Here is a 24,518-nt window from a genome sequence, read left to right on the forward strand (position 1 = left end):
CCTTGAGATTCCCCCAGAGGTGCTGGCCCAAGTGTCTGAAAAGAGGGAAGTCTCCCTGCTTAGAATTCTACCCCCACGACCCGACCCCTGATAAGCGGTCGAAAAGGTATGCATGGATGGATGAATTTAATGCCTCTGGGGCGCTGGCCAACAGCTCCCCTGCTTTTATGTATTCTTATTTTAAGTAATCATACTGTTTAAATCAGTATATCTAATTTGATTTCTATGTCATGTTTGTGCCAACTAGTGGTGGTATTGAGTCTTGCACTTTGAGGTGTAAAATGAGTGATTGCTGTGGAACTGCAGACCTTTATTAACTGTTGATTAGATACTGGAGTGGGACGCCCCACCAAGAATTGTTTTCACCAGCCACCACTGGAGCAGCCTGAATTAAAGTGCACCTCCACAAGGAATATGAGAATGTTTAGAGATCTAGATCGCATAATCGACTAAGAGAATAAGTCTAAAATGTCATCTGAATAAATAACGCTCTCATTTTAATGTGTGTTATTCCTTATCAGTCATGTGTGGAATGAACTTGTACGTTTCAGGGAAATGATGGACAGGAGGGTGGATGTCTTTCCTGAGATCAAGGTGGCACAGGCAGTGTCACATCCCATTCCTGGCAGGTCTGAGGAATGTCCAGTCCTTGACACTTGTCCAATCTCGGCTATCTCAAGCTCTCCCCTTCGGCTTCACGCTCACTAATCTCTCCTGACACCTTACACAGTCCCGATGGGAATCGCTCTACCCTGAAAACAATCCAGCACTCCTCCCTCGCCGCCCTAAATCGGCACCAGTCTGCCTCAGTGTCTGTCTGTCTTCCTTAGATTTCACTTTACACCCCCATCCCCTTATCTATTCCCTCCCCATTACCTCCCTCTATGGCCTACTCTTTCTCTTGCGTCTCCATCTGTCTTTGTCAAACTATATTCTGCTCCTCGCCTATCTCGCTCTGTCTTTTCCCTCACTGTCTTTTTTCCTCCATCCTCACTTTCTCACTGGGTATATCTTGCCTCTGTCTAAAAGAATCTGTTAAAAGACACCATGATTGCCATCTGAGGGATAGTCCGCATTCTCCTAGACACTCATCTGCATTCAGAAATGCCTTTTACTCCAGCAGTGGGAGGCTGCTCAAGTTGGAAGGTTATTATCTTCAAGAGTGCCTTTTCCAAGAAATATTTCAGGATGGGACACACACACACACACACACACACACACACACACACACACACACACACACACACACATTTCTCCCTGGATGCCCTTAACCCTAAATATAAGTTGGTCTTTTGAGAGAAAATAGAAATGAGGGTCTTGCTGATTAGATCCTTTTTTATTATTATTTGCTCTGAGGGTCCATTATTAAGATTCAGTGTTTACACAGAACAAGAAACACACTTTTCCAGTCATAATGTTTGCTTTAGCTGGTTAGTCTCACAGAGAGAACCAGATCCTTTGAAGATCATTTCCTCTAATTAGTGTATTCGGGATTCAAGAATTCTCATGAGACAAGCCACTCAAAAAGAAAAAAAAAATCAGTTTATTATTTGAATTCATTCAACAGTTCCAAAAGATAAGATAAACAAGTCATAGTATTCAATTATAAGCTGTTTGTTCTTCTCTTTGTGCCATGGCTCCACCTTTAATGAGCACAATCTTATTGGCTGCTGGGTTCGAGATCCATCAGTGGCTGTAGCACAGAACGCTGCAAGTCTGGAAAAATAAAGGACGTCGTCGTGGCACGACACATGCTAAAATGCATACGCTCGCTGATGTGCACGTAAACCGAGAGACACACTCTCAAACGTCCAGTCATTACACGCCGAATCACACAGCCAATCAGGTTCATTCTCCAGCACGCTGTCTGGGCGCTGCGCGGACTAAATCTTACCATAATGCCTGTGTGTCGTGAATATGCAGATAATGAATGGATGACATCCAGCGGAGACACTGAAACAGAAAAATTGCCCACTCACTGAGAACACTCTGCTTGAATGTTTTTTTTACCTCCTCATTTCGCAGGCTTCTGCCTCTTTTCTGTGTGTGTGTGTGTGTGTGTGTGTGTGTGTGTGTGTGTGTGTGTGTGTGTGTGTGTGTGTGTGTGTGTGTGTTTCTCCCCCTCGCTCTCTGCATCAGAAGCCGGACTCTTTCTCTGCTTTTTTCACACATAAGAAAGCTTGGAGAGGGTCACAGCAGAGAAAAAAGGATCAGCACAACTCGATCTCCGAATCTCCAGATTTACCTCTTCACATGGCTGGCTGTGCCAAGTGGAGCATTTACACAAAGCTACAGCGATGAAAAGATTATTTAAACTTGACTTTAATCCGAAGAGCAGCAGGACCTGTGTGACAGTAAGAAAGAGTGTGAGGCGGTTTCCAGAGGAGGGGCATTGTCAATACGAGATGTTTCCTTTTTATTATATATATTAGAAGTGCAGAATATCTCCACGTAAATAATATATACAGAAGTTACCCAATGATGAGGAAAACACTCACTGCAATAGAGTACTGAAATTTAAATAATCCCTTTCCAGCTGTTAGAGCTCTTGAACGCATCACAAGTAACACCTCTCATTCAAACAAGATTTCTTCACAATGGGACAAATATAGTGATTTTTCCCCTAAATCTCTTTTGTATAGAATAATATACACGTCTACAAAATAAAACACAATCTAGGTAAATTGTACGGAACGACACTACAAGTTCCGGTCAGTCCAGTCAGAACGTGGGGCTGACCGCTTGCCACGCTGGAGTAAAGAGGTGAAATCATCCACTTTTGCAGGGTTGTCATTTTTGTTGATACTGCTGTGCGTTGGAGCAGGGCTAAAAAGGAGAGTCACCGAAAGCGAGGAGCTTCTGACACGTTGGTAATGTGGCAAGGAGTGCAGAAAACCAGCCCATCTTACATCCCACTCCTCCCACGCCACCTGCTAGCCAGTCTCAGCGCGTCCTCGGGGGAGCTTTGCATCCAGGCTTGGCTTGCAGAGCCTGGATGTCTTGGCTGATGGAGATGAAGCAGAGGTGACGGTGGTGATGGAGGGAACTAGGAAAACTAGAAAGCGTTCTGGTTTCGAGCACACACAAATCCTCCATCCTCGTCTTGAAACTCAGAGTCTCCTCCGGTCTGACAGTGTGTCTGTTCTCAGTCTGCATAGAGAATGAAGCCAGAGAAGGTGCTGTACTTGTTGTTGTTGCCGCCGTGAGCTTTTCCTCCATCTAACTTGATGTAAACATCATCACCCGCATCTAGATGTAGGATGACGCTGTTGGAGGCGTAGTCGTAGTTCTGGTCAGCATCTTGAGCGATGGCACTGGCTCGAACCTGCGGAGGAGGAGAATACAGACGAGAGCGTGTTCAAACGGGTAGATGAGATTTTCAGTTAGGAAAAAAACTGATGCTCGTCACATCATAAAATAAAAAGGATTCAACAAAAATCATAAAACAGATTAGGTCACCTGAGCCATCTACTCACGTTTATTTTGCTTTATGAGACAGTTCATGAAGTTAAGATGACTTGTGGGTAATATATTTTCCTTACAGAGTTCAGTAAGTAATCAGTAAATGTTAAAATTATTTTTAAATGGTTAATATTTATTTATGAGGAAAGTTTTGTTTCTGATCTAAGAGAAAATAAACATAAATTCAAACGTTTGGAGTTGGTTTACGTGCTTTCATTGTAAAGTGGAAACATTCAGTGCTCAGAAAACAATTCTCCGTGTGTGTGTTCACTTAAAAAGCCAACTCTTTGTGTTAATGTGTGCAGTTTTCATGCTGCAGTTCATTTAATCTGACAGAATTAAAAGTGGCTAAATACTAAATAAACCAGCAAGACGATTTCTAATAAAATCCTGAGCTTCACTCAATCATGGTGTATTTAAAATGTAAACAGCATGAAGATAATAAACTAATACGTTTTATAACTAAAAAATATGAAGGAAACCTCATAAAATGCCACAAAATTAACAGTTTCATTTGTATTTATGCAAAAAATAACTTTTTATATTTCATCTACCTGAAACCTCATTTATACAAACTGTTGGGTTTATTTATGTGAAGATTGATTCCTAAAAATTATTCGGATTGAGGCAGACGTGTACATCAGCATTCATGTAGTTATTGGATCTTTAAAACAAATATTAGACCTGGAACATTTCTTTTAAATTACTTTTTGGGACTTTGAAGCTTCAATAACGTTGCCAGACATTAAAAGTCGGAATATTGCAGGCGCAAAAACGGCTGTGAATAGAATATTGAATTTTTATGATTTATGATTTTTCTATCTAACCATCTGTCACAGGTTAAATAAATAAATAAATAAACAAACAAACAAATAAATAAATGTGACACTAAACAACTTTAGCTGAGTAATGAAGGGATGTCCAGCTGTCATTCTTACTGAAAATGGCCTGTATTTGTAAAACACCTTCTTAAGGTTCTAAAACCCCCCAAGTCGCTTCATAACACAATCACCCATTCACACACACACACACACACACACACACACACACACACACATTCACACGCTGGTGATGATGAGCTACGATGTAGCACAGCTGCCCTGGGGTACACTGACAGAGGCGGGGCCTGCCACTCAGGCGCCAGCGGTCCCTCCGACCCCCATCAGCAAGCAAGGTGGGTTAAGTGTCTTGCCCAAGGACACACCAGCAGCATTCTCTGGTGGGAGCCGGGATCGAGCCTGCAACCTTCAGATTACAGGACAACCTGTTCTACTTTCTGAGCTGAGCCTCATAACTTGAAGGTAGGAGCGTGAATGTTTTAAACGTTAGATTTTAAAATATGTTTTGATTTTAAAACAAAAGTAAGGGATTTTGTTAATCTTGCTAGCTCAAATTTCACCCGTTTTTAATCATTTGAGGTGTTCTGGTAATTCAACGATTCACAAATAATTAATTGAGACTAAAAAAGGGTTAAAATCTTTGATTTCCAAGAACTGTGTGAAGTTTTCCGGCTGAACTTGAAGGAATCGCTGAACAGAGTTGACATTTAACCTACAGGATCAGAGTGAGGGTCAGTCCAACCTCAGGCTCTTCTGTCAAACAGATTTATGGTTTCAATCAACGCAGCAGTTTCTTCACAGAGAAACTAAAATGAAAAAGAAAAGAAAAAAAAAACAATAATAAAGTTTAACCTTGGAACAAACGGTCCATCGACAGAAAAACTCTTAGAAACTCAACAGCAAGCTTTCTCCTGAGGATTCAGATCATGGGAAGAAAACTACACAAAAATACAAAACAGGAGGAGAAAAGACATCCAGAATTCCTTCTAGAAAAGCAGAAATATCTGATAACAACAAGTGACAAGAATCATGGGAACGATGTGCATAATGAAGAGGAAAAAGGGAAGTATTTTTATTTCTGTGTGTGCTTTCTTCTCACTGAGTGTGGTTGTGTTATATGTGACTACAGGGCATTTGCTGTAGTTTCTCCATATCCTGTCCTGGGTAATTAAGAGTTTCACTACAAACGCTCGGCTCCTCCAGAGAGGAAAGAACCGCTTCAGTCTCACAAGAATCCTGAAACAATAGCTTATTTTACATGTGAGATTTGTGTGTGTGTGCGTGCGTGCGTCGTGCGTGTGTGTGTGTGTGTGCTCCAAAATTAAGCAATAGCACTAGAAGAGCGATAGCTGTTGCTACACTGTGACATAAAATGGGTAAACTGTAGGAAAGAGCACAAACACAGAAGCCGGTATACTCTGTAAAAATACAACAGTCAAATATTCTGTTTAAAAATTTGAAACAACATTTTGCAAAGACATTTTAATCAACTGTGATGTTTTTTTTTAAATGACGGAAATTCCTTTTTAAATGATAAGGAGACACTCAAAGCTTCATGAAGGTGGTTGTGTGAAGCGAGCAGTCTGTGCCACTTTTGTTTTCCTCCCCCAGGACAATCCTGCGGGGCAGCTTTCCTTCAGCTATAGATAATCAATGACATTTTTCAGTGTAACAATGCAACTTGATCTTGGTCCAATTTAGCATCGATATATAATGAAAACCCGACTGAAGGCGATAAACTTCAGAAACAGGGGAGTCTATGTGTCTGCAGTGCGGCCTTGGCAGAGCACCATCAGCGTCAGCTAACTTCCCTGCATCATAAACTGTCAATAACAAGGTGGGAACGGTTTAGAGCTACATGTTGTTTAGTTTTAATGTTTCTCTTTGCCTACTGTTGACAGCGACAGTAGAAGGAGGCTTAGAAGAGCAGAAGCTACATCATAAATCATGAGTTCTTGTTTGTCAAATGTTCATCTTCCCTGTTGTTCAGTGTTCAAACAACTGCTGTAAGGAATCCTCTTATTTTCACTTTTCATTTAATTGTAAGTGTGCAGTAGAGCTGTTTAATCATACTGTTTATTTTTTATGTGGTCATGAATGAGATCACCTTTAATTAGCACGATTACCCACTGAGTTGGGAAGCACTGCACAGGGTTCACATGTTAAAGTTCAGCAGGAGGCAGAGTTGAGCTTTAACTTATGACAGAATATAGTAAGACAGGGTTTTGTTTTTGACTTGTGGACCCCCTGAGCCATTTCATCACAACACTATACCCCCTTAGTCAAACATGTTGGTAATTCTCCAAAAGTAGAACGTACAAAATTATTTTATTCAGTCTCATTAAAGCTGAACCATGTCTCACTTCCTGTCTGGCTCAGGTCAATTCTTTATCTTTATAACAATCCTCATGTGGCATCCAGGAAAAACAGACTCCATGCGGAAACTTTCCAGAGCTCTGCATCCGGATCCACACTGCAGCCGATTGGACTCAATGATGTCTGATCTTTGTGAAACTGGACCACATCCACTCTGCATTTGGTGTGAACGAGGCTTCATGCGCTCTCTCACGAGCAGAGTCAGCAGCTGCACAGCCCTGCTCCGGTTTTCCTTCATGTTGGTGTTTGTTTTTTTTTGCTCTTTTCATTGATGAAAGCTGGTTTATTAATTTGGGCAGGAATGGGCCATGTACCCTAAAATGTGTATCTGTATTCTGTATATATGACATTTCAAATACGTTTCATGTTGTGTTATGATTCTTTTGCTAAACAATGTAACACAAAAGGTTCATAAAACCAACAAAGGTAATAAAATCTGAAATAAAATACAAGTTAAATGTGATGAAAACACAAAATTCTGAACTGAAGTGAAAATATAAAAACACAAATAACTTTTCTTCCAGTTTTCCTGATTGATTTAATTGTTTTCTGTTGACAATATTTAAATAAGGTTTGAGGTTCATTCTTTATCACCGGATCAGCTGCTGTATGGTAATGATAAATGACCCGCACATGTATAGCGCCTATCAGAGTCAGAGGACTCCAAAGTGCTTTGCACTACAGTGTATCATTCATTCACACACACACACACACACACACACACACACACACACACACACACTGATGGTGATGAGCAGTGTAGCCACAGCTGCCCTGGGGCCGACATGACTGTGGTGTCCATGGAGCCAATGAGAGACAGAGAGAAAGAGAGAGTGAGAGAGAGAGAGAGAGAGAGAGAGAGAGAGAGAGAGAGAGACGATGCAAATGTTGTTAATTAATAGAAAATAAAAGCTTAAACTGAGAAGAGATATTTGATATGAAATCACAGGAGATGTCAAAATTGTTGCCCAGAATATTTGACTGAGAATGTTTTTCTTCTCAACATCAGACTTCTGAAACCCAAGCCAGGTCTGTTTAACCGACCTTTCCCATTTCCTTTACAAGCCCCTTTTAGTCCAACGCTCCACGCTGCAGCTGACGCCGCTTGACAACATTCATACAGTTGACCTGAATTCATATGATATCAACGGTGGCGGCTGGTGATTTTTTATTTATTTTGGTGGGGCGCATTTTTGCAAGTCAGTTTTCAGATGCATTAACCATATATCACCACTAGGAATGCCAAATTACCATTACCATCTTATGCATCACACAACTTGAACCCGACGGACCCGGTACCAGATCCACAAGAGCTTCCAGCAACAATGTTGTTCCAAAAACATGCTTAACATTCACCAATGTATGCACACACACTTAACGGGAAGAGGCTCATCTAAACAACAGAGTCTATGTGTGTTACCTCATCAACACCCAATGACAATAAGCCAATAAATGAAAAGCAAAATAAAGATAATTTCATTAGGTCAAAAGCATAAATGTAGTCCTCTTTTTCTGGTTTATGGTCACAATAGGTGTTATAGAAAAAATCCACTCTGTTTGTGTAGTCCTACGCCCCAATGCCCAGTGTTGCCACAGTTACTTTGAAATAGTAGTTTGATTACTGACTATTGATTACTACATTCAAAAGTAACTAATTTACTTTACTGATTACTGCATGTCAAAAGTAACTAAGTGAGATTAGGAATTACAAGTTTAAACAGTTGCTACTTACTGTAATCATTGCCCTGACATTAAAAGTAGTGTTGTGATGTTCATGAACAAATCAAATCTTTTGAATGGATTTTCAAAGTGAACGGTGAGATCCAAGTCCCTATAGAGAGTCGTTCATCTCGTCTTCCAGTAACAAACCCCCCACCCCCACCCCACCACTACAGTCGGCATCTCACAGCTGCTAACCCCACCCACCGCTGTGATGGATGTTGGTGGAATGCTACCCACCCTCCGCATGCTCTCACAGACACCGGAGCACCAACTGCCAGCGTTGTGTTGGATGTTGTTAGTCTTGTGTTCGGTGTTCAAGTGCGCATGCCTATGGCGTAGGTCTATGGTAGAGGTTGCTGTGCCCAAAATGGAACAGGAAATACGTCACAAGACGATTGGTCCTGGTAAAATTGTAAGAGAACATTTTTAACTACACCTAAATGCAGATTATACACAACGCTTATAGTCTGTATGATGTATAGATTATTTCGTTAGATTTTCACTTTTTTTGAAATCTTGTGATTCCAATCTTCTTCTTCTTCCTGTGAAAATGGTTAGAATGCTCCCTAACGCACCTTATGGACAAGCTGTCACTGCTTATATTAAACATTACTGTGCAATACTACATCAGCGTATTCATTAATACTACATCAGCGTATTCATTAACACTTTATAGGGCACTCATAGTATAAACTTTTAAATTTCAACCCCAGAGTGTTATTGCAGCATATAACCAAAGTGTATTTCTGTTGTTACAATTTTCAAAATATTTATTTTCATGCAGAAACTCAGAGAAAACAAAGTGATCAAATATGGTCGTTGGCCCTGTTCTGGTAAAAGAAATCCCAAAATAAAACACATGAACAAGTTAAATAAACATTATTTTTGAACAATATAGATAATTATAAGACACTTTAGCATAATCTAGCTAATTCTAGAACATTATGTCACTGTTCAAAAATACTGAATGTTTCACAAATATTAAACTATATACTATATTTTTATAATATCAGATTACTGTGGAATATTTTTTTAAAGTTAGTGAACAATAGATACAAATTCTGATCGAATATTGATTATTATAACACTTTATAATATTTTACATTTGAGGATCTGCTTCAATGTCATCTTACTCCTGTTCATCATCATCACTGATGGTGAGACTGGGTGCCACAATTTCTGTTTTCACAGAAATTTAAAATCAGAAACAGAAATATTTTATTGACATAAGCAAAAATTAGACTTAAAAATAAACACAAGAAAATGATAATAATATAAGGAGACGATAATTAAAGAAGCAGCTACTTTATACAAGTCACTGTAGGTACTGGTCAGAGCGGGTCAGTTCAGGTGCAAACACAACACTAGGGTCATGTGACTGGAACAAAGCAGTTTAAAACAGTAAAATATATTCAGTATAATAATTGCCATTATTGAATATTAAGATTATGTCTAAAAAACAACAGATTTAGCCTAAAATATTCATAATTTCTTTTGCTCGTTCAGGGCTATTATCAAATATGGTCGATTTGAATTTCATGCTAGGAGTTCACCAACTTCATTGAGATTAACATTTACAACTCATGTATCTTTATTTAACACAACTAGCCAACCTGGTGATGTGAGAGTTTCATAAACCTAGCACTTAATTTAGAGATCTGACCATGAACGCAAGAGGAGACAGAGCAGTTGTCTGGTTCTGAAGACACACCAATATTTGACATGTTCTTGGACGATCTTGGTCCAGAAAACGTTTCACCTGGGACTCTCCACCCCCATCTGCCTCTGGATTAAGGACTTTCTGACAAATAGATCACAGTCTGTCAGACTCGGCCCACACCTGTCCAGCACCATCACACTCAGCACCGGGGCTCCACAAGGGTGTGTTTTGAGTCCACTCCTGTTTACACTCTACACATCCGACTGCTCCCCTATCCATCTCTCAAACACCATTATAAAGTTTGCGGATGATACCACCGTAGTCGGACTCATCTTGAAGGGGGATGTGACGGACTACAGAGATGAGGTCAACAGACTGACGGAGTGGTGTTCAGTGAATAACCTACAACTGAACACCACAAAAACTAAAGAACTTATCTTCGACTTCAGGAAGGGCAGAGCAGACCCGGCCCCATTGTACATTCATGGGAACTGTGTAGAGAGGGTACACTCCATGAGGTTTCTGGGCGTGCAGATCTCTGACGATCTCTCCTGGACCGCAAATACCATGGCAGTGGTAAAAAAGGCCCAGCAGCGTCTCCATTTTCTGAGAGTGCTCAGGAGGAACAACCTGGAGGAGAGGCTGCTGGTGACTTTCTACAGAGCCACCATAGAGAGCATCATAACGTACAGCATAACAGCATGGTACGCAGGGTGCTCAGCTGCAGACAGGAAAGTACTGCAGAGGGTCATCAACACAGCCCAGAAGATCACTGGCTGCTCTCTGTCCAGCCAGGAGGTCATTGCAAACTCTCGGTACCTCAGCAGAGCGAGCAATATCATCGAGGACCAGTCTCACCCCAGCAATCAAGTCTTTCAACTATTACCATCAGGTCGACGTTACAGGTCACATAAAACCATGTCAAACAGATTCAGGGATAGCTTCTTTCCCAGGGCGATCTCTATAGTAAATGAGCATAAAACAATTAAAACTGCTTGGCGACTTGTCAAGGTCACCGTCAACTATTATGCTGCTATTCTAATGCCATTTTATACATAATGCTTTAGCAGCTATTCTGTATATATTGTGCTATTTGGTATATATTGTACTTACTATTGTTTTGTTTTAGGGGGCCTTTTATATTTTTAAGTATTATTGTATTGTGCACCAAGGGAGTGGCACTCCAATTTCATTGTATCCTGTACAATGACAATAAAGGCTATTATTATTATTATTATTATTATTATTATTATTATTATTATTATTATGTTATAATCCCGTGCTGATTGGTGGAATGGTTCCTTGGCGCAAACAGTGACTAGCTTGATGTCTGATGATTGCTTGGTTGAAATTCCATAATTGTAAGAGTTTGTGAAAAGGCATACCAACATGATTTATAATGTGAGTCAAAGTGTCTAAATATAGATGTTGGCCCTATAAAGGGTTAAGAATAATACATCCCCAGCACTGAATTTGCCCTGATTAGGGTGCAAAATGATATTCTGGTGGCATCAGACTCTGGGTCTAGGGTATTGCTGCTCTTGCTGGACCTCTCGGTGTCTTTTGGTACTGTGGACCACCACATTCTGCTCGAGAGTCTTGAGTCTTGATTTGGGGTGACGGGGGTTGCACTCAAATGGTTTCACTCCTTTTTATCCAACAGATCCACTACTGTTCAGATTGGCGAATGTTCCTCCTCCTGTCTCCCACGGCTTTGGGGTGTGCCACAGGGCTCCGTTCTTGGGCCTCTTCTTTTTATATGTATACCACTGGGCAAAATCCTATATCAGTACAGTCTAAATTATCACATCTACACCGACAATTGTCAAATATATGTGGCACTGAACGAGAAAAACGTAGGCTCTCATTTTTTGGCATGCTTGATGGACCTAAAGGGCTAGCTGACTGCCAATTTTCTTAAGTTAAATAATTTAAAGACTGAGTCTTTGACCCCTGCAATCCTTCTGATTCTCACTCTGCTTTTGATTGTTTAACTCTAAACCCTAAGCAGTGTGTAATAAGCCTCGGGGTAAAATTGGATACCAACCTCTCAATGATACCTCAGATAAACTCAGTGGTGAGGTCTTGTTTTTATCAGTTACGCCACCTATAGTCTTAGACCGATCCTGAAGCGGAGGCACTTGGAATCAGTCATCCATCCATTCATCACCTCTCATTTGGACTATGCAAACGCACTACTTCTAGGTATTCCTGTCTCTGCCCTGAACCGGGTACAGGTCGTCCAAAACGCTGCTGCTAGGTTTTTAACAAACACAAGCCGACATAGCCATATCACCCCAATCCTGACACATCTCCACTGGCTCCTCGTCACTTTTCTTGTCCGTTTTAAGATACTGATATTTGTTTTTAAAGCTTTACATGAGCTAGCACCTCCATTTGGCCAACCTGCTCACCTCCTATGTACCTATGTGCATGTTGAGGTTATCTGATCTCTTGCTTCTCTGCACTCCCTGGATGTGCTACGAATCACGGGGTCATCCTGCCCCCACACTCTGGAACTTACTACCTGTTACAGTTAGGCAGGCATCCTCCTTGCCTGTTTTGAAGTCTCATTTAAAACCCCATTTTTATGACTTGGCTTTCAGACAGTGACTCATTTTATCATTTTATTGTTTATGTATTTTTGTTGTTGTTGTTTTTACTGTTGTGTTTTATCTACTGTTCTTACTGTTTTTACCTGCTATTGATGCCTTGTTTAGGTCCTTATTGCTTTTGTATTTTTCTGTTTTATTTGATCCTGTTTGTTTAACACTTTGATCAGCTCTCTTGCTCACTGTATTGTAAATTACGCTATAGAAATAAAGTTGGTATGGTATGGTATGGTATGGTATGGTATGGTATGGTATGGTATGGTACCATCATCTGGGAAATTAAATATTAATGTTTTGCGTATTCACTGCAATGCCCTCACGGACCACTAGGGGTACACATACCCCTGTTTGGGAATCACTGCAGTAAGAGACCAAAATTACGCTTGACACAATAAATAATATAATTTAAAAACAAAATGACTGGTTCGTGTGACAGAATTTTGAAAGAAGATTTTCAAAGTAAGAGGGACCACACACTTGGCAATAAAAAATCGAGGATATACCAGTCACAATCTTACAGTGTGTGGGCAGAGACAGAACACTACACATTAACTGATTCCACACAAACAGCCAGATGAAAAGTCTCACAAAACTTCTGGAGATCAAACATGATTTCAGAGTAAAGAAACATGGCTGAGCAGGAGCATACAGCGTGCTCTACTAGCTTTGGTTCCTTTATCAACTTTAACAACACATTCAACAGAAATATGTGATAAAAATTTATTTTGAAGCCATTATAGTAATCGGACAGTTTCTAAAGATTATCGGAAGAGGGAAAATCATCAGAATCCTCTTCCTGAGTGAACCAGGCTTAATGGTCTATTTAAGATAAGAAACATATCAAATAAAATTTCAGTTACACTCTGACACTACATAGTAGTTGAAGGCACATATTAACACAAACATTACTATTGGCTACTGAGCATGTTTAGTCCTATTTATCAATAAACGAGGTGTGTTGTTTGATGTCCCATTTGTAGCCGGTGTGTATTGCCATTGTTCTGACATCTTTTCAAAACAACACAAGTTGTTATCTTTTAGCTTAGGAATAAGTGGAAATGCCCTTGAAACATAAACAAAGTGTAAGAAAAAAATAACAGCACGCATGCAAAGAAACAAAAATGATTCTATAGCATTTATATATTTATTTATTTTAGTTTATTGCCCTGAAAGAAAACTCTAGTAATTCCACAGCTCTTCTTTTTAGTATGCCAGATGTGTTAGCTCATTTAAACTAGTTATTTATGCAAACAACAAAAATCAGTAAGAATAAAAAAGTAATTCACCTAAAAGTTTATTTAAAAAAAATATTCTCCAAACCCTGACATTTAAAGCTGCAGATTTGGAGCTATTTTGCCACTTCCTTTTTTTCCAGAACCATTTCAGTTTAAATTTGCTGATTCAAATAAAGATCAAAACAAAAAATATGCCATACTCTCTATACAATGCGCTCTATATCTCTGTGCTATTTAACAGTTGCTAAAAAAGAGAGCTGCATCATTTGTTACCTAAACTGAGTAGAACAGAATAAAAAAATCATTATTTTCTCCAGAGAGGGAAAAAACAAGCATTGTACATATAGTTAGAAGTAGCCGGTGGTTAAATACGCCTTTTAGTGGCTTAGTCTTTGCAGCAGAGTTGAATAAAAATCAATAGCTTACATGCATTTGAAAAGTTTTCGTCTGGCTCATTATTGGGATGTTGAAGTCCACCCGGGCTTTGTTTTAGCTCACTGTGCAAAGCTCTTAAAGGAAGTGTCAACTAACTGGACCAACATGTATTAAAGGAAATGCTAAATAAATGGCTGCTGTTTGGAGGGTGCACAAAACAACCTCGTAGGTAAATATGAAGAGAGGTAAGATGGAAAGTACGGAATAAATAAAATAAGTAGAATATTCTTTATTTCACTGCCTTAAAACTTCTCAGTCTCCTTCCAAAAGCACGGTTTTATATTGTTGCTTAGTTCTGTTCCTTTATGTATCAATGTGTCAATGAAGTTTGATGTAGGATGTTTGTATATTTCATGTCTTTGACCTAAAAGCTGTCTTTGCCAGGGCTGAGATTTGACCTCGTCTTCTACAGATTAAACAGAAAGCTGCTACTGGAACAATAAATTCTGCAGAGGATGAGCAGAGGCGTGGAGAGTCGTATTCAAACAGCAAATGTAAAAATTTCATAAACTCTGGAACAAATGATTTGGTGAGATCTTTATTCTTTATTTCTTCAGCGTGGAAATAGAATTTAATGACTCTCGGTCCTTCTGTAAAACGAGCTTTCAGCTTCAGGAGGTCATGAAACCAAGCCGTTATCAAACTAGAACCATAGATATGTTTAAGTGATAAGGTGTTTTGTCATTGGCTTTCATGTTGTTAGATCAGAGTGCTTTGTTAACACCGAGTCTCTTCACAGCATCCGCAAAACACGAGTAAAGAAACAAGCAGAAATGACTTTGTGCTCGCTGTTGGAGAAGCCGCTCATGTCACCAGGTTTGATGCAGGTTCTCTAAACAGCATTTCACCAAGTTCAAATGGTTTACACGTTTTACTTGCAGCAGTGCTTCTATCCCCATGCAGCTCCCTCAGGCTAATATTCCAATATTCTGGATTTCTTGTGAAGATTTTTTACACATTATCAGACGTTTCTCCTAAAGATTCAGCTGTTTGTTCTTTGGATGACTTTCAGCAGCACACTTAATTAATTATGTGTCAGAGTCAAGCACGGCTGACACTCCCTCAAGCCTTTTTAACAGGAATCTTATCAATAAAGAAAAACTCATTTGAACAAAATGGGACCAAACAAACTCATTTTGTTATTTTTTGAGCTGACGTGTCCTTATCCAGAGCGGCTTGACAAGTTCAAGTTATTCTTTACTCCTAAAGTTTCCTAACTGAGTAAAATGACCCAGAAATGTTGAAGTGGCAATTGTGATGAAAGCCGGTTCAATTATCTAAATCAGGGCCATTCAATCCTGGTCCTCGAGGGTCACTGTGCCTGTCCCTGCACCAACACACCTAGCTGGAATCAATGGCTGACTAACAGGCTTCTGTAGAACTGGAGGACCTGCTGAAGGCAGGGAAACAGTTAAAACATGCAGGGTGGTAGCCCTGCTCTAAATGTTGACTCTAAACCCTGTCTTTATTATCACATAACGAGTCATCATGGTGGGAAATAGTCATATAAAAAATTTTTCCACGGTGTAAAGTTCCACATTTCCTTTGCTTTTGGCGATAACAATTGCCTTTCATTGTGAACAGAAACATGACCATGATTAAAAGTCAATTAAATGAGGATCTTTAAAATTATTCTCAATGGTTCAAAGCAAATTAACAATCATTAAAAGTCAAAAATGTATTTTTATCTAATGAAACGAAAACAAGTAAAAGGGATCAAACCAACTTTTTTTTTATTAATAATGAAGAAATCCCACAAGTTTCACTAGAAAAAAAAACACAAAATCCTGGGGAATATTAAGCAAGATAAGACATGCTCATTACTCTTGTTTTGTAATTTTGTTCTACAGTTTAATTCACCTTCATATTACTAATTATAACATTGTTTAGGTGGCTTTGTTTACAGTTATTTCTTAGAAAGAAGTGTTTTTGGGAGTAACTACTTATTACAAACTTGCTTCACTTAGTGCACCTCTGGTCTACACATCCACCCATCCATCCATCCATCCATCCATCCATCCATTTGGGAATATCATGACATGGGAAATTGGAATATCATGACAACATTTATTTATCTCAGTAATTCCAATCCGCAGCTGTGTTCCCATCATTTTTCTCCTGATGCGTTTGAGGCTTATAGTCGACCACAGTGGGCTGCATGGTGGCGCAGTGGTTAGCACTGTTGCCTCGCAGCACGAAGGTCGCAGGTTCAAAACTCGCCTTTCTGCTTGGAGTTGCGTGTTCTCCCCATGCATGCGTGGGTTTCCTCCAGGTCCTCCGGTTTCCCCCACAAATCACAACATGCCCTATAGGTTATAAAAAAATTGTACGCCGCTTTGGATCAAAGCGTCTGCGAAATGAATAAACATAACATCCACCCATCCATTTTCTGAACCCGCTTGTCCACGCAGGGTCGGGGGGGTCTACACATTTAAACCTAATTATTCATTTAAATAAAAATACTTCTTACTTGTTTTTTTTTGTGTGTTTTAATCTCTATATGATACAAATGGTCCCTTTAATATCAACATGTATTCTCATAATAGCTCTCAAATTCAGAACTATTCTATGAGACAGGGGTCAAATTTCCATATTCCATTTACACAGGTAAAAGTGAAACTACTAGAATATGGTGCAAAAGTCCACATGCTTCAGTAATTCAGGATGCGGGCAGTAGAGGGCGACACCGTCCTCTGCTGCCCGCGGCTAAAAGGAAGTGATGCCACCATCACCAGCGATCTCTGATGACGGTTAGAGCTACTAACTGAAACAAGTAAGGTAAACAAATAACTTTTACTAAACTGTGTAAAAAAGAACAAAAAACTGATTTGGTAATTCAGCTTAGACTGAGAGACCATCTAAAGGCTAAAGAACCCTTTGCATGTGTTTTGGACGGATAGCATATAATTACAGTTGCTAAAAATAGGTCATGACAAAACATCACAATGCATTGTGCGACGTAGCCCACAAACCAGTGTATATTTTGCGTAGGCGTCGTATCGCCTTCTAAACATGTTCAAACAGGAAGGAGCTGAGCATCGGTGTTGGGGGTGGTGCTAATCAGGCTCTTGAGACCTAGATCGGATGACAAAGGGAACATTTTTGAGCTATTATTCAAAGTCAGGTAAGGTCAGTGGCAATATGAAACAGCTGGAGAAGGAAACGGGCGAGCTAACGACAAACAAAGTAAAATGGTGACATTTTTTTGGAAGAGCTCATTTCCACCGTGTGGAGCAGATCAAGCGGTACTTGTATATTTCTTCCATGCATTTTGCCAGTGAGAAAGGTCCTACATTCAAAACAGATGAGTTGATACTAGCAACGCTCCCAGATGTGGAGCTACCCAGGAGGCAGCGGTGTAAACAAAGGGGTCCAGCTAAACAGCATGTCCATCCAAACGTGGACGAAGAAGGCTTTTGACCAGAGGCGGGTGGTATGCTAAAATCAGTGGCACAGATAATTACCAAAGAGTGAAAAAAGAAACTTAGACAGAAGAAGTCATGAGTAACTGAGCATAAGCGGTGATGGCACAGGAGTTACATGCGTGAGAATGGGTGTGTGAATGGGTGAATGACTGATTGTGTTGTAAAGCACCTTGGGAAGTCCCAGGACTCTAGAAGGTGCTATTTCAAATACAGGCCATTTACCATAAACGTCTGCATTTTGTTTATGTTGGTTTATTTTTATTGACGTCCAAGCGATCTGTCCGGATTCTTTTCAGTTAGCAAATGCAGTTTGTTTGTCTGGCGTTAGCACCCATTAGCACTTGCATGATGACCTCAACTGTACGCTATTAGCTGATTAGAGTGTGACACTTTGAGTCTAGAATATTGAAAGTTTTTACAATATTCTAATTGTCTGATATTCTGAATGTGGGGTTTTCATCAGCTGTAAGCCATAATCATCACAGGAATAACAAATGAAGGCTGAAATATCTGGTTTTGCATGGAATGGGTCTATCTCGTTTGTTAGTTTCACCTTTCACATTGAATTACTGACATAAATTAACTTTTGCATCATATTCTAATGTTTTGAATTTAACCTTTACATGACAATACGAGTTCTCAGTATTGCAAAACTCTGAAATACAAACGTACTAAAGAATAAGTTGTTAGTAGGATGTTCCGAAACATTAAACGATTATGATGTTCAGCATGTTATTCTAATGACTGTTGTTGTAATAATTGTAAAACAAAGTTTTTAATAGGGCGTGGTTTCAAGATGAGCCCTTTCAGGCTTTCCCCACCTCTGTGCACACGACTGATGTTTGATACCGTTTTTGAACTTCATTGTAATCTCTTTTATTATGTGCTAAATAAACAAATACAAATACAACCTTAATGAAAAAATTTGTTTTCATTGTCATAGTTTCTCAAACCATCCATCCATTCGAATCCGCTTATCTGGAGTGAGGTGGCGAGGACAACAGCCTAAGTCACAAAGCCCAGACTTCTCTCTCCCCAGCCTCTTGGGCCAGCTCTTCAGAGGGAATCTCAAGGCTTTCCAGACATAGTCCTTCCAACGCCCTGGGTCTCCTGTTAGGTTTCCTCCCCGTTGGGCGTGCCCAGAAAACCTCACCAGGGAGGCGTCCAGGAGGCCTACTGACCAGATGCCCGAGCCACCTCAACTGGCTCTTCTCGATTTGGACGAGTAGCGGGTCTACTCTGAGCCCCTCCCAGATGACAGAGCTTCTCACTCTATCTCTAAGGGAGAGCCCAGCCACCCTGCAGAGAAAACTCATTTTGGCCGCTTGTGTCTGCGAACTTGTTCTTTCGGTCACTACCCAAAGCTCATGACCATAAGTGAGGGTAGGAATGTAGATCGACCGGTAAATCAAGAGCTTTGGCTTCTGGCTCAGCTCTCTCTTCACCACGACAGACCGGTACAACGCCCGCATCGCTGCAGACGCAGCACCAATCCGCCTGTTGATCTCACACTCCATCTTTCCCTCTCGTGAACAAGACCCCGAGATACTTAAACTCCTCCACTTGAGAAAGGATCTCGTCCCTGAACCGGAGAAGGCATTCTACCCTTTTCTCTAAATCAGGGGTGTCAAACTCAAACTCACACGGGGCCGAAATGAAACTCTGGGACGGAGTCGAGGGCCAAACTTAATATTTTTTGAAAAAGTGACGGCAAATTTGCACATTTTCTTTATCAACATATATGCAATTTTGAACCTTTAAATTTGGAAACAAACATATTTCTGCATTAACACTGAATGTGGAATAACCAGATTACACACGAGCAAGTCAGTTTTAAATAAAAGACATCAGTGTTATTCATTACTTGTGGTATAATCAGCATTTTTAAAATCTATTCAGGATTTATGTTTTCGTGTTGTTTATTCATTTTTCTTATTTTTTATTCTCCTTTTTTTCTCCTGTAATAAGTGTCATCGCTGCTATGACGTCTAGCTTTCCCCACTGAGGAACAATAAAGGGATTTTCTATTCTATTCATCTATCTGCAGCCTTTCCACTTCCTGTTTACTGTAGGTTAAATCTTTTCTCACGGGCCAACAACAAAATAAAAATATCATTTTATCTTAAATGAAAATGCAACATCTCACCTGTTAACTTTCATGTTTTGGAGCAGAAAAAGAGCATAAAACCAACATATTTAAAGCTCAGTTTGCTCCACTGGTTTACTGTGATGCTCACCTGTTCCATCCAGATACCTGCATCATGGGGTTGATCTGAGCTGAGGAGGAGACTCCTGTTGTTTTGTTTATCTTCATCATAATAATGACAACATTAGATGACAACAGGTGCTCACATAGGTTTGTGCTGATGAACATGTCTGAGCTGCTTGACCACGTTGTTGTGTGTCGGGGAGGAAACACGACCACAGAGTCGTGCTGGCTTGAGCGTGTCGCTGTTCGCTGGAGTTATATCGGCTCTGTCTGGACGTTAGTTTGAAAACTTTCTCTTTCAGTCGTGAACACATTACTGAGCGGCTAGAATCTCCGTTTCTGGGCTTCAACGTCAGAAAATAGCCGAGTGAACTCGGCACTGAGCGAGAGGAGTGTTTGTCCGAGACAGCGGAGCTGCAGACAACGGCAGCAGACGCTGGAAAAAACACAAAGGAGGGGGCGAGTCGGCTCCGCGCTGACGCCACAAAGCATCATGGGAGTTGAAGTCTTTGCAGTAAAATCGGCCAGCGGGCCAGTTTTAATATATTTTTTGATAATTATCTCGCGAGCCACATAAAAATGCTCCGCGGGCCGCAACTGGCCCGCGGGCCTTGTATCTGACACATGTGCTCTAAATGAAAGTAAATTATCCGATGGCATTAACAATTCTGAGTCTCAGGAGTTTTTATTAAATTTAGAGAAACATCTCTCATTTTAGACAGTTCTCTGTAGCATTTTTGAAAAAGTGACATTTATTAAATCTTACTTTCATCTAAGACAAGCGTTTGTTTCTCTGCAGGACCTTTCAGCGCAGACACATGTCCTACCTCCCGAACGCGAGGCACAGACACCACAAACCTTCTAAAGAGGATGTCCTGAACACAAAGTTTAGCAGTCACATTGAAATGTGCAGACTCTCTAAAAGCTGATCAGGATGATGAACCTCTGAGGAGTTTCAGATACAGGAGTATTATATATAGAACATTGTAATTTTTTTATTGTTTATCCACATGATTAAATCTAGCACAGCTCATATCGATGTGCAAACAAAGCTGCTCACTCTGATTCTGAGATGCCGGCGTCCAGCGCATATTAATATGAAACGATACGCCACGAGCGCGCAAAGTCAACACCATCTTATTAGAGGGTTAGCGCCTTGGGCTGCGGGAGAGGCAGCTGATGACGACTCCAGAGGATTTGTCAGCTGGGATTTTAATGAAATTCTATCAAAATATTTGCTTTCCAGGTAGGTGCACAGTGGCAATGTCACAGATGCGGCACATGTCTGAGTTTTTATTTATTTATTTTTTGCTCTTTAAAGAGCAAAACTTGGGATATATATTTTTTACAGAGCTTAATTATTTGAGGTCTAAAGAAAAATGAAACAAATCCAGAAACCGTTCCATCTCTTCCACACCATTTCAGTTTGATGTCACTGCTTTCATTTCATGGTTTCCAGTGAGGCACATGCATGAGAAAAGACTCAAATAAAGATGAAGGATTCCTTTTCTGCACCTGAGGAACTTGTTGGGGATGTTAGCCAAAGTTTCCGATTCAGACTTGTGACAGAAACGTAGCAGGAGATGAGCGGGACAAACAGCCGACTGCCACCGCTGCGTGACCTTGACACAGAACATGTAGAGGAACTTTGACAGGACAAACAAAGCGTGAGGCCGCAGGCGCCTGCCTCAGCAATGGTAAATGAGGTGTCAGCGATGTTGTCTTCCTCGTGGCTGCTCGTGCATGTTTGCATCTGTCACATCGTCAAGATGATGGCTTTGATTGAATAATATTCTGAGAGAACAGAGAAAACTCAAGGCTGAGGTTCTCGTTATTATTTAATACATGCTTGTACAAATAAAAAAGCGCGTTCCCTTTAAATTCTTCTTCTGCACAGTAAATATAAAAAAACAAGAGGCATTGGGTGAAAATGTGCCACACATGAATTCACAGCACAGTGAGAGACTGCCACTCACTTTTAGTCATGTGAGGCGTTGCGTTCAGACGAAGCATCCAAAAGGCACTTTTCTTTCTGTTGTTCAGCAGCTGCAGCTTGCATGCTGAACAGCATTAATTATATAGACTTTCTAAAAATCTGCTTGTAAAAATCATGATGATTTAATGTTTTATCTGTTGTGTCAGCCGCGTGAGGAGTCTGAGATGTCTCCCTGGGACAGTTATCTTACAAAAAGCTTTGTCTCAGTGACAAGGACGTGTCTCATGGCTTCTCTGACTGGGATTTGTTGACTTGGTGTTGAGCCTCGATTTTGGATCAACGAGTCTATTGGTCCTTCTTAAATCAAAGTGTACCGCCACCTAATTGTGTTTGAACATTCCAGCCGTGAACCGCATGCTTAATGGCGGCTTAGATGGCTCGCCTCCGCTTTTGAGCTTGATCCAACATTCTCACTGACACACACACACACACACACACACACACGCACACACTCACATACACACCGGGGATGAATTTTAGATAAATAATGAGAGCAAGAATCTGCGGTGGGATGCATGAGAATTGTTGTGTCACAAAGCACCATGTGTTACAGGTTCATTTGTTCAAGGAACCTGAGTGAAAACACGATAAGAAAAAATTAAATGGTAGCAGGAGATTTGCCATCTGTCAGACGAGATTAGAAAAAGGTCTCCTGAATTAATTTTGCCAGCTGTTCTCTTTGTACCTGTTCAGCCTGCTTTTAAACAATTGCCGCTCAAATCTCTTAGTGAGATTGTTAACAGTAACGCTTCATTCATTCATTTATTATCATTAATGCTGCAGAAAAGACAGAACATCATAAATCTGCTGTGGAAACTTTGGGAAAACCTCTGAAAGGAAAGAAAACAGCAAAGAGGAAAGGGGGCGCCAACTCCGACCCACAGTCCATCCCCTCTTTCTTTCCTGCATCTGACTCATCACACCCAGTTAATTACTAAAGCTCTCTGCCCGCAGCGCCGACACCAAGCCCTCAAAACAACTCTTAACAACAACCTTTGTTCCCACAAAGTCCAGCTGAAACCCGAGGCACTACCATCAGGAAAAAGAGTTTTCACTGAGAGGAAAACAACCTGTTTGTTTACTTTTCATAACAAATCCTGCCTCTCTGGACAAATTCACCTGTTTTCACTCCGAGAGGTGTTAGACACGCTTAAGTTGTGCAGCCGACTTTGCAGCGTTCTGTGCTAAGAGGGAGGGGATAACTGCGGGTATCACTGAAGCCTGAATTGCGGGGATATCTAAATGTCAGAGGCATGGAGAGGCACACGGAGAGAGATGTTTGCATAAGAGGACCAGGGGCACTTGTCGGTCTCCCATATGGCCCTCATTATAATGAAGAAGCCTAGTGAGTCAACATCACTGCATCCTTGAGTCAGCCAGTCACAGGAGACGCCCCGTAGCCGTTTTTAGACGTCTGTGGTCTCCAAGCACACGAGATGTTGAACATTAGCCGTAATTCACGAGCTGCTTATTCCTCGACGCAAACACAAGGAGTGAGCGCACCAGCCAGGTATCTTCAAAAGATAAATGTGTGTGTTTTTGTTAAGTAATTGAATTATAACAAGCAACTGGTGGGCGGTTTTCAAACGAGTTCTGAAACTTCACTAGGAAATGATGGATTTTCTTCTCCGTGCTTGCAGATGACAGCCCGATGTCATCTTGACATTTCCAATCTGTGTGGTATTTTCTAACCACTCGGGCCAATCTTCATTTAACAGCTCTCGCACCTAATTAGGCCAGCTCTAATGTTCTACTCGGCAGAGTGTCAAATCCAATGTCCAATTACACAGCAGATCAAGGCCAAAGGTCCGCCTCCACTACCTCTCAGGCTGATTATAGAAGAAGTGCCATGATATACAGAACGTTGAAAGAAGAGGGTCTGTCAGAGGAAGGAAGGAGAAACGCTCGCACATAAGGGGGATCGATAACATGGACGAAAAAGGCTGAGAGGCGGTGGGGTGGCGATCTCAAACCCAGCTTGTCTCTTCCAGACAGAGTGTCTCTGTTACACCAAGCTAGCACACACACAAAGACCTCTCAGTGCTGGAGTCGCACCACAACGAAGAATGACATCTGAACATTACCAGAATGCTAAAATTAATCATGATCACCATCTTTTCATTTGACTGTAAGATCACTCTAAGAAATGAAACGTTGAATTTACACAACCAAGTTATGTGAACTGGCTCCACTAGTGGCTTAACTGTAAAATTGTTATTTGTTGTTACGTTAAAAGTAGTTTACTCTTTTAATTTGAGCAACTGGGATTATTGGATCCAGTTGACAAAACTTGGTTAAGTAAATTCAACGCTTCGTTTCTTAGATGAAAAACTTGTGTTCTTTGTGATTCTTCTTAAAGAAATCTCCTTTAATCGATAATGTCTACCTGTCGAACTTATCAAGATGAATGGAGCAGACCCTCTCCAGACGGCTCAGCTCCCATGCTTAAAGTCGGATTTGTCGCCAGATGCTAAACACCGTACGTGGGCTTCACCTGGATCCGCTGCAACAGGATAAATAATCAGTTTTCATGTGTATCCGAGCTGA

At 40.6% G+C, this 24,518-nt stretch overlaps 1 protein-coding gene across 1 annotated transcript in view; it reads right to left on the reverse strand.

Annotated features, from left to right (window-relative positions):
* Positions 1–2,942: 2,942 nt before the first annotated feature.
* The window catches only part of c1ql1l2 (complement component 1, q subcomponent-like 1-like 2), a 25,629-nt gene continuing 4,053 nt past the window's right edge, over positions 2,943–24,518 (reverse strand). Inside the window, exon 2 of the mRNA XM_015948671.3 lies at positions 2,943–3,325. Within this exon, the coding sequence (XP_015804157.1) occupies positions 3,146–3,325 (180 nt within the window). The 3' untranslated portion in view covers positions 2,943–3,145. The remainder of the gene's footprint in view (positions 3,326–24,518) is intronic.

Source organism: Nothobranchius furzeri, chromosome 5 (genome assembly GCF_043380555.1).
Source record: "Nothobranchius furzeri strain GRZ-AD chromosome 5, NfurGRZ-RIMD1, whole genome shotgun sequence".
NCBI classification, from domain to species: Eukaryota; Metazoa; Chordata; class Actinopteri; order Cyprinodontiformes; family Nothobranchiidae; genus Nothobranchius; species Nothobranchius furzeri.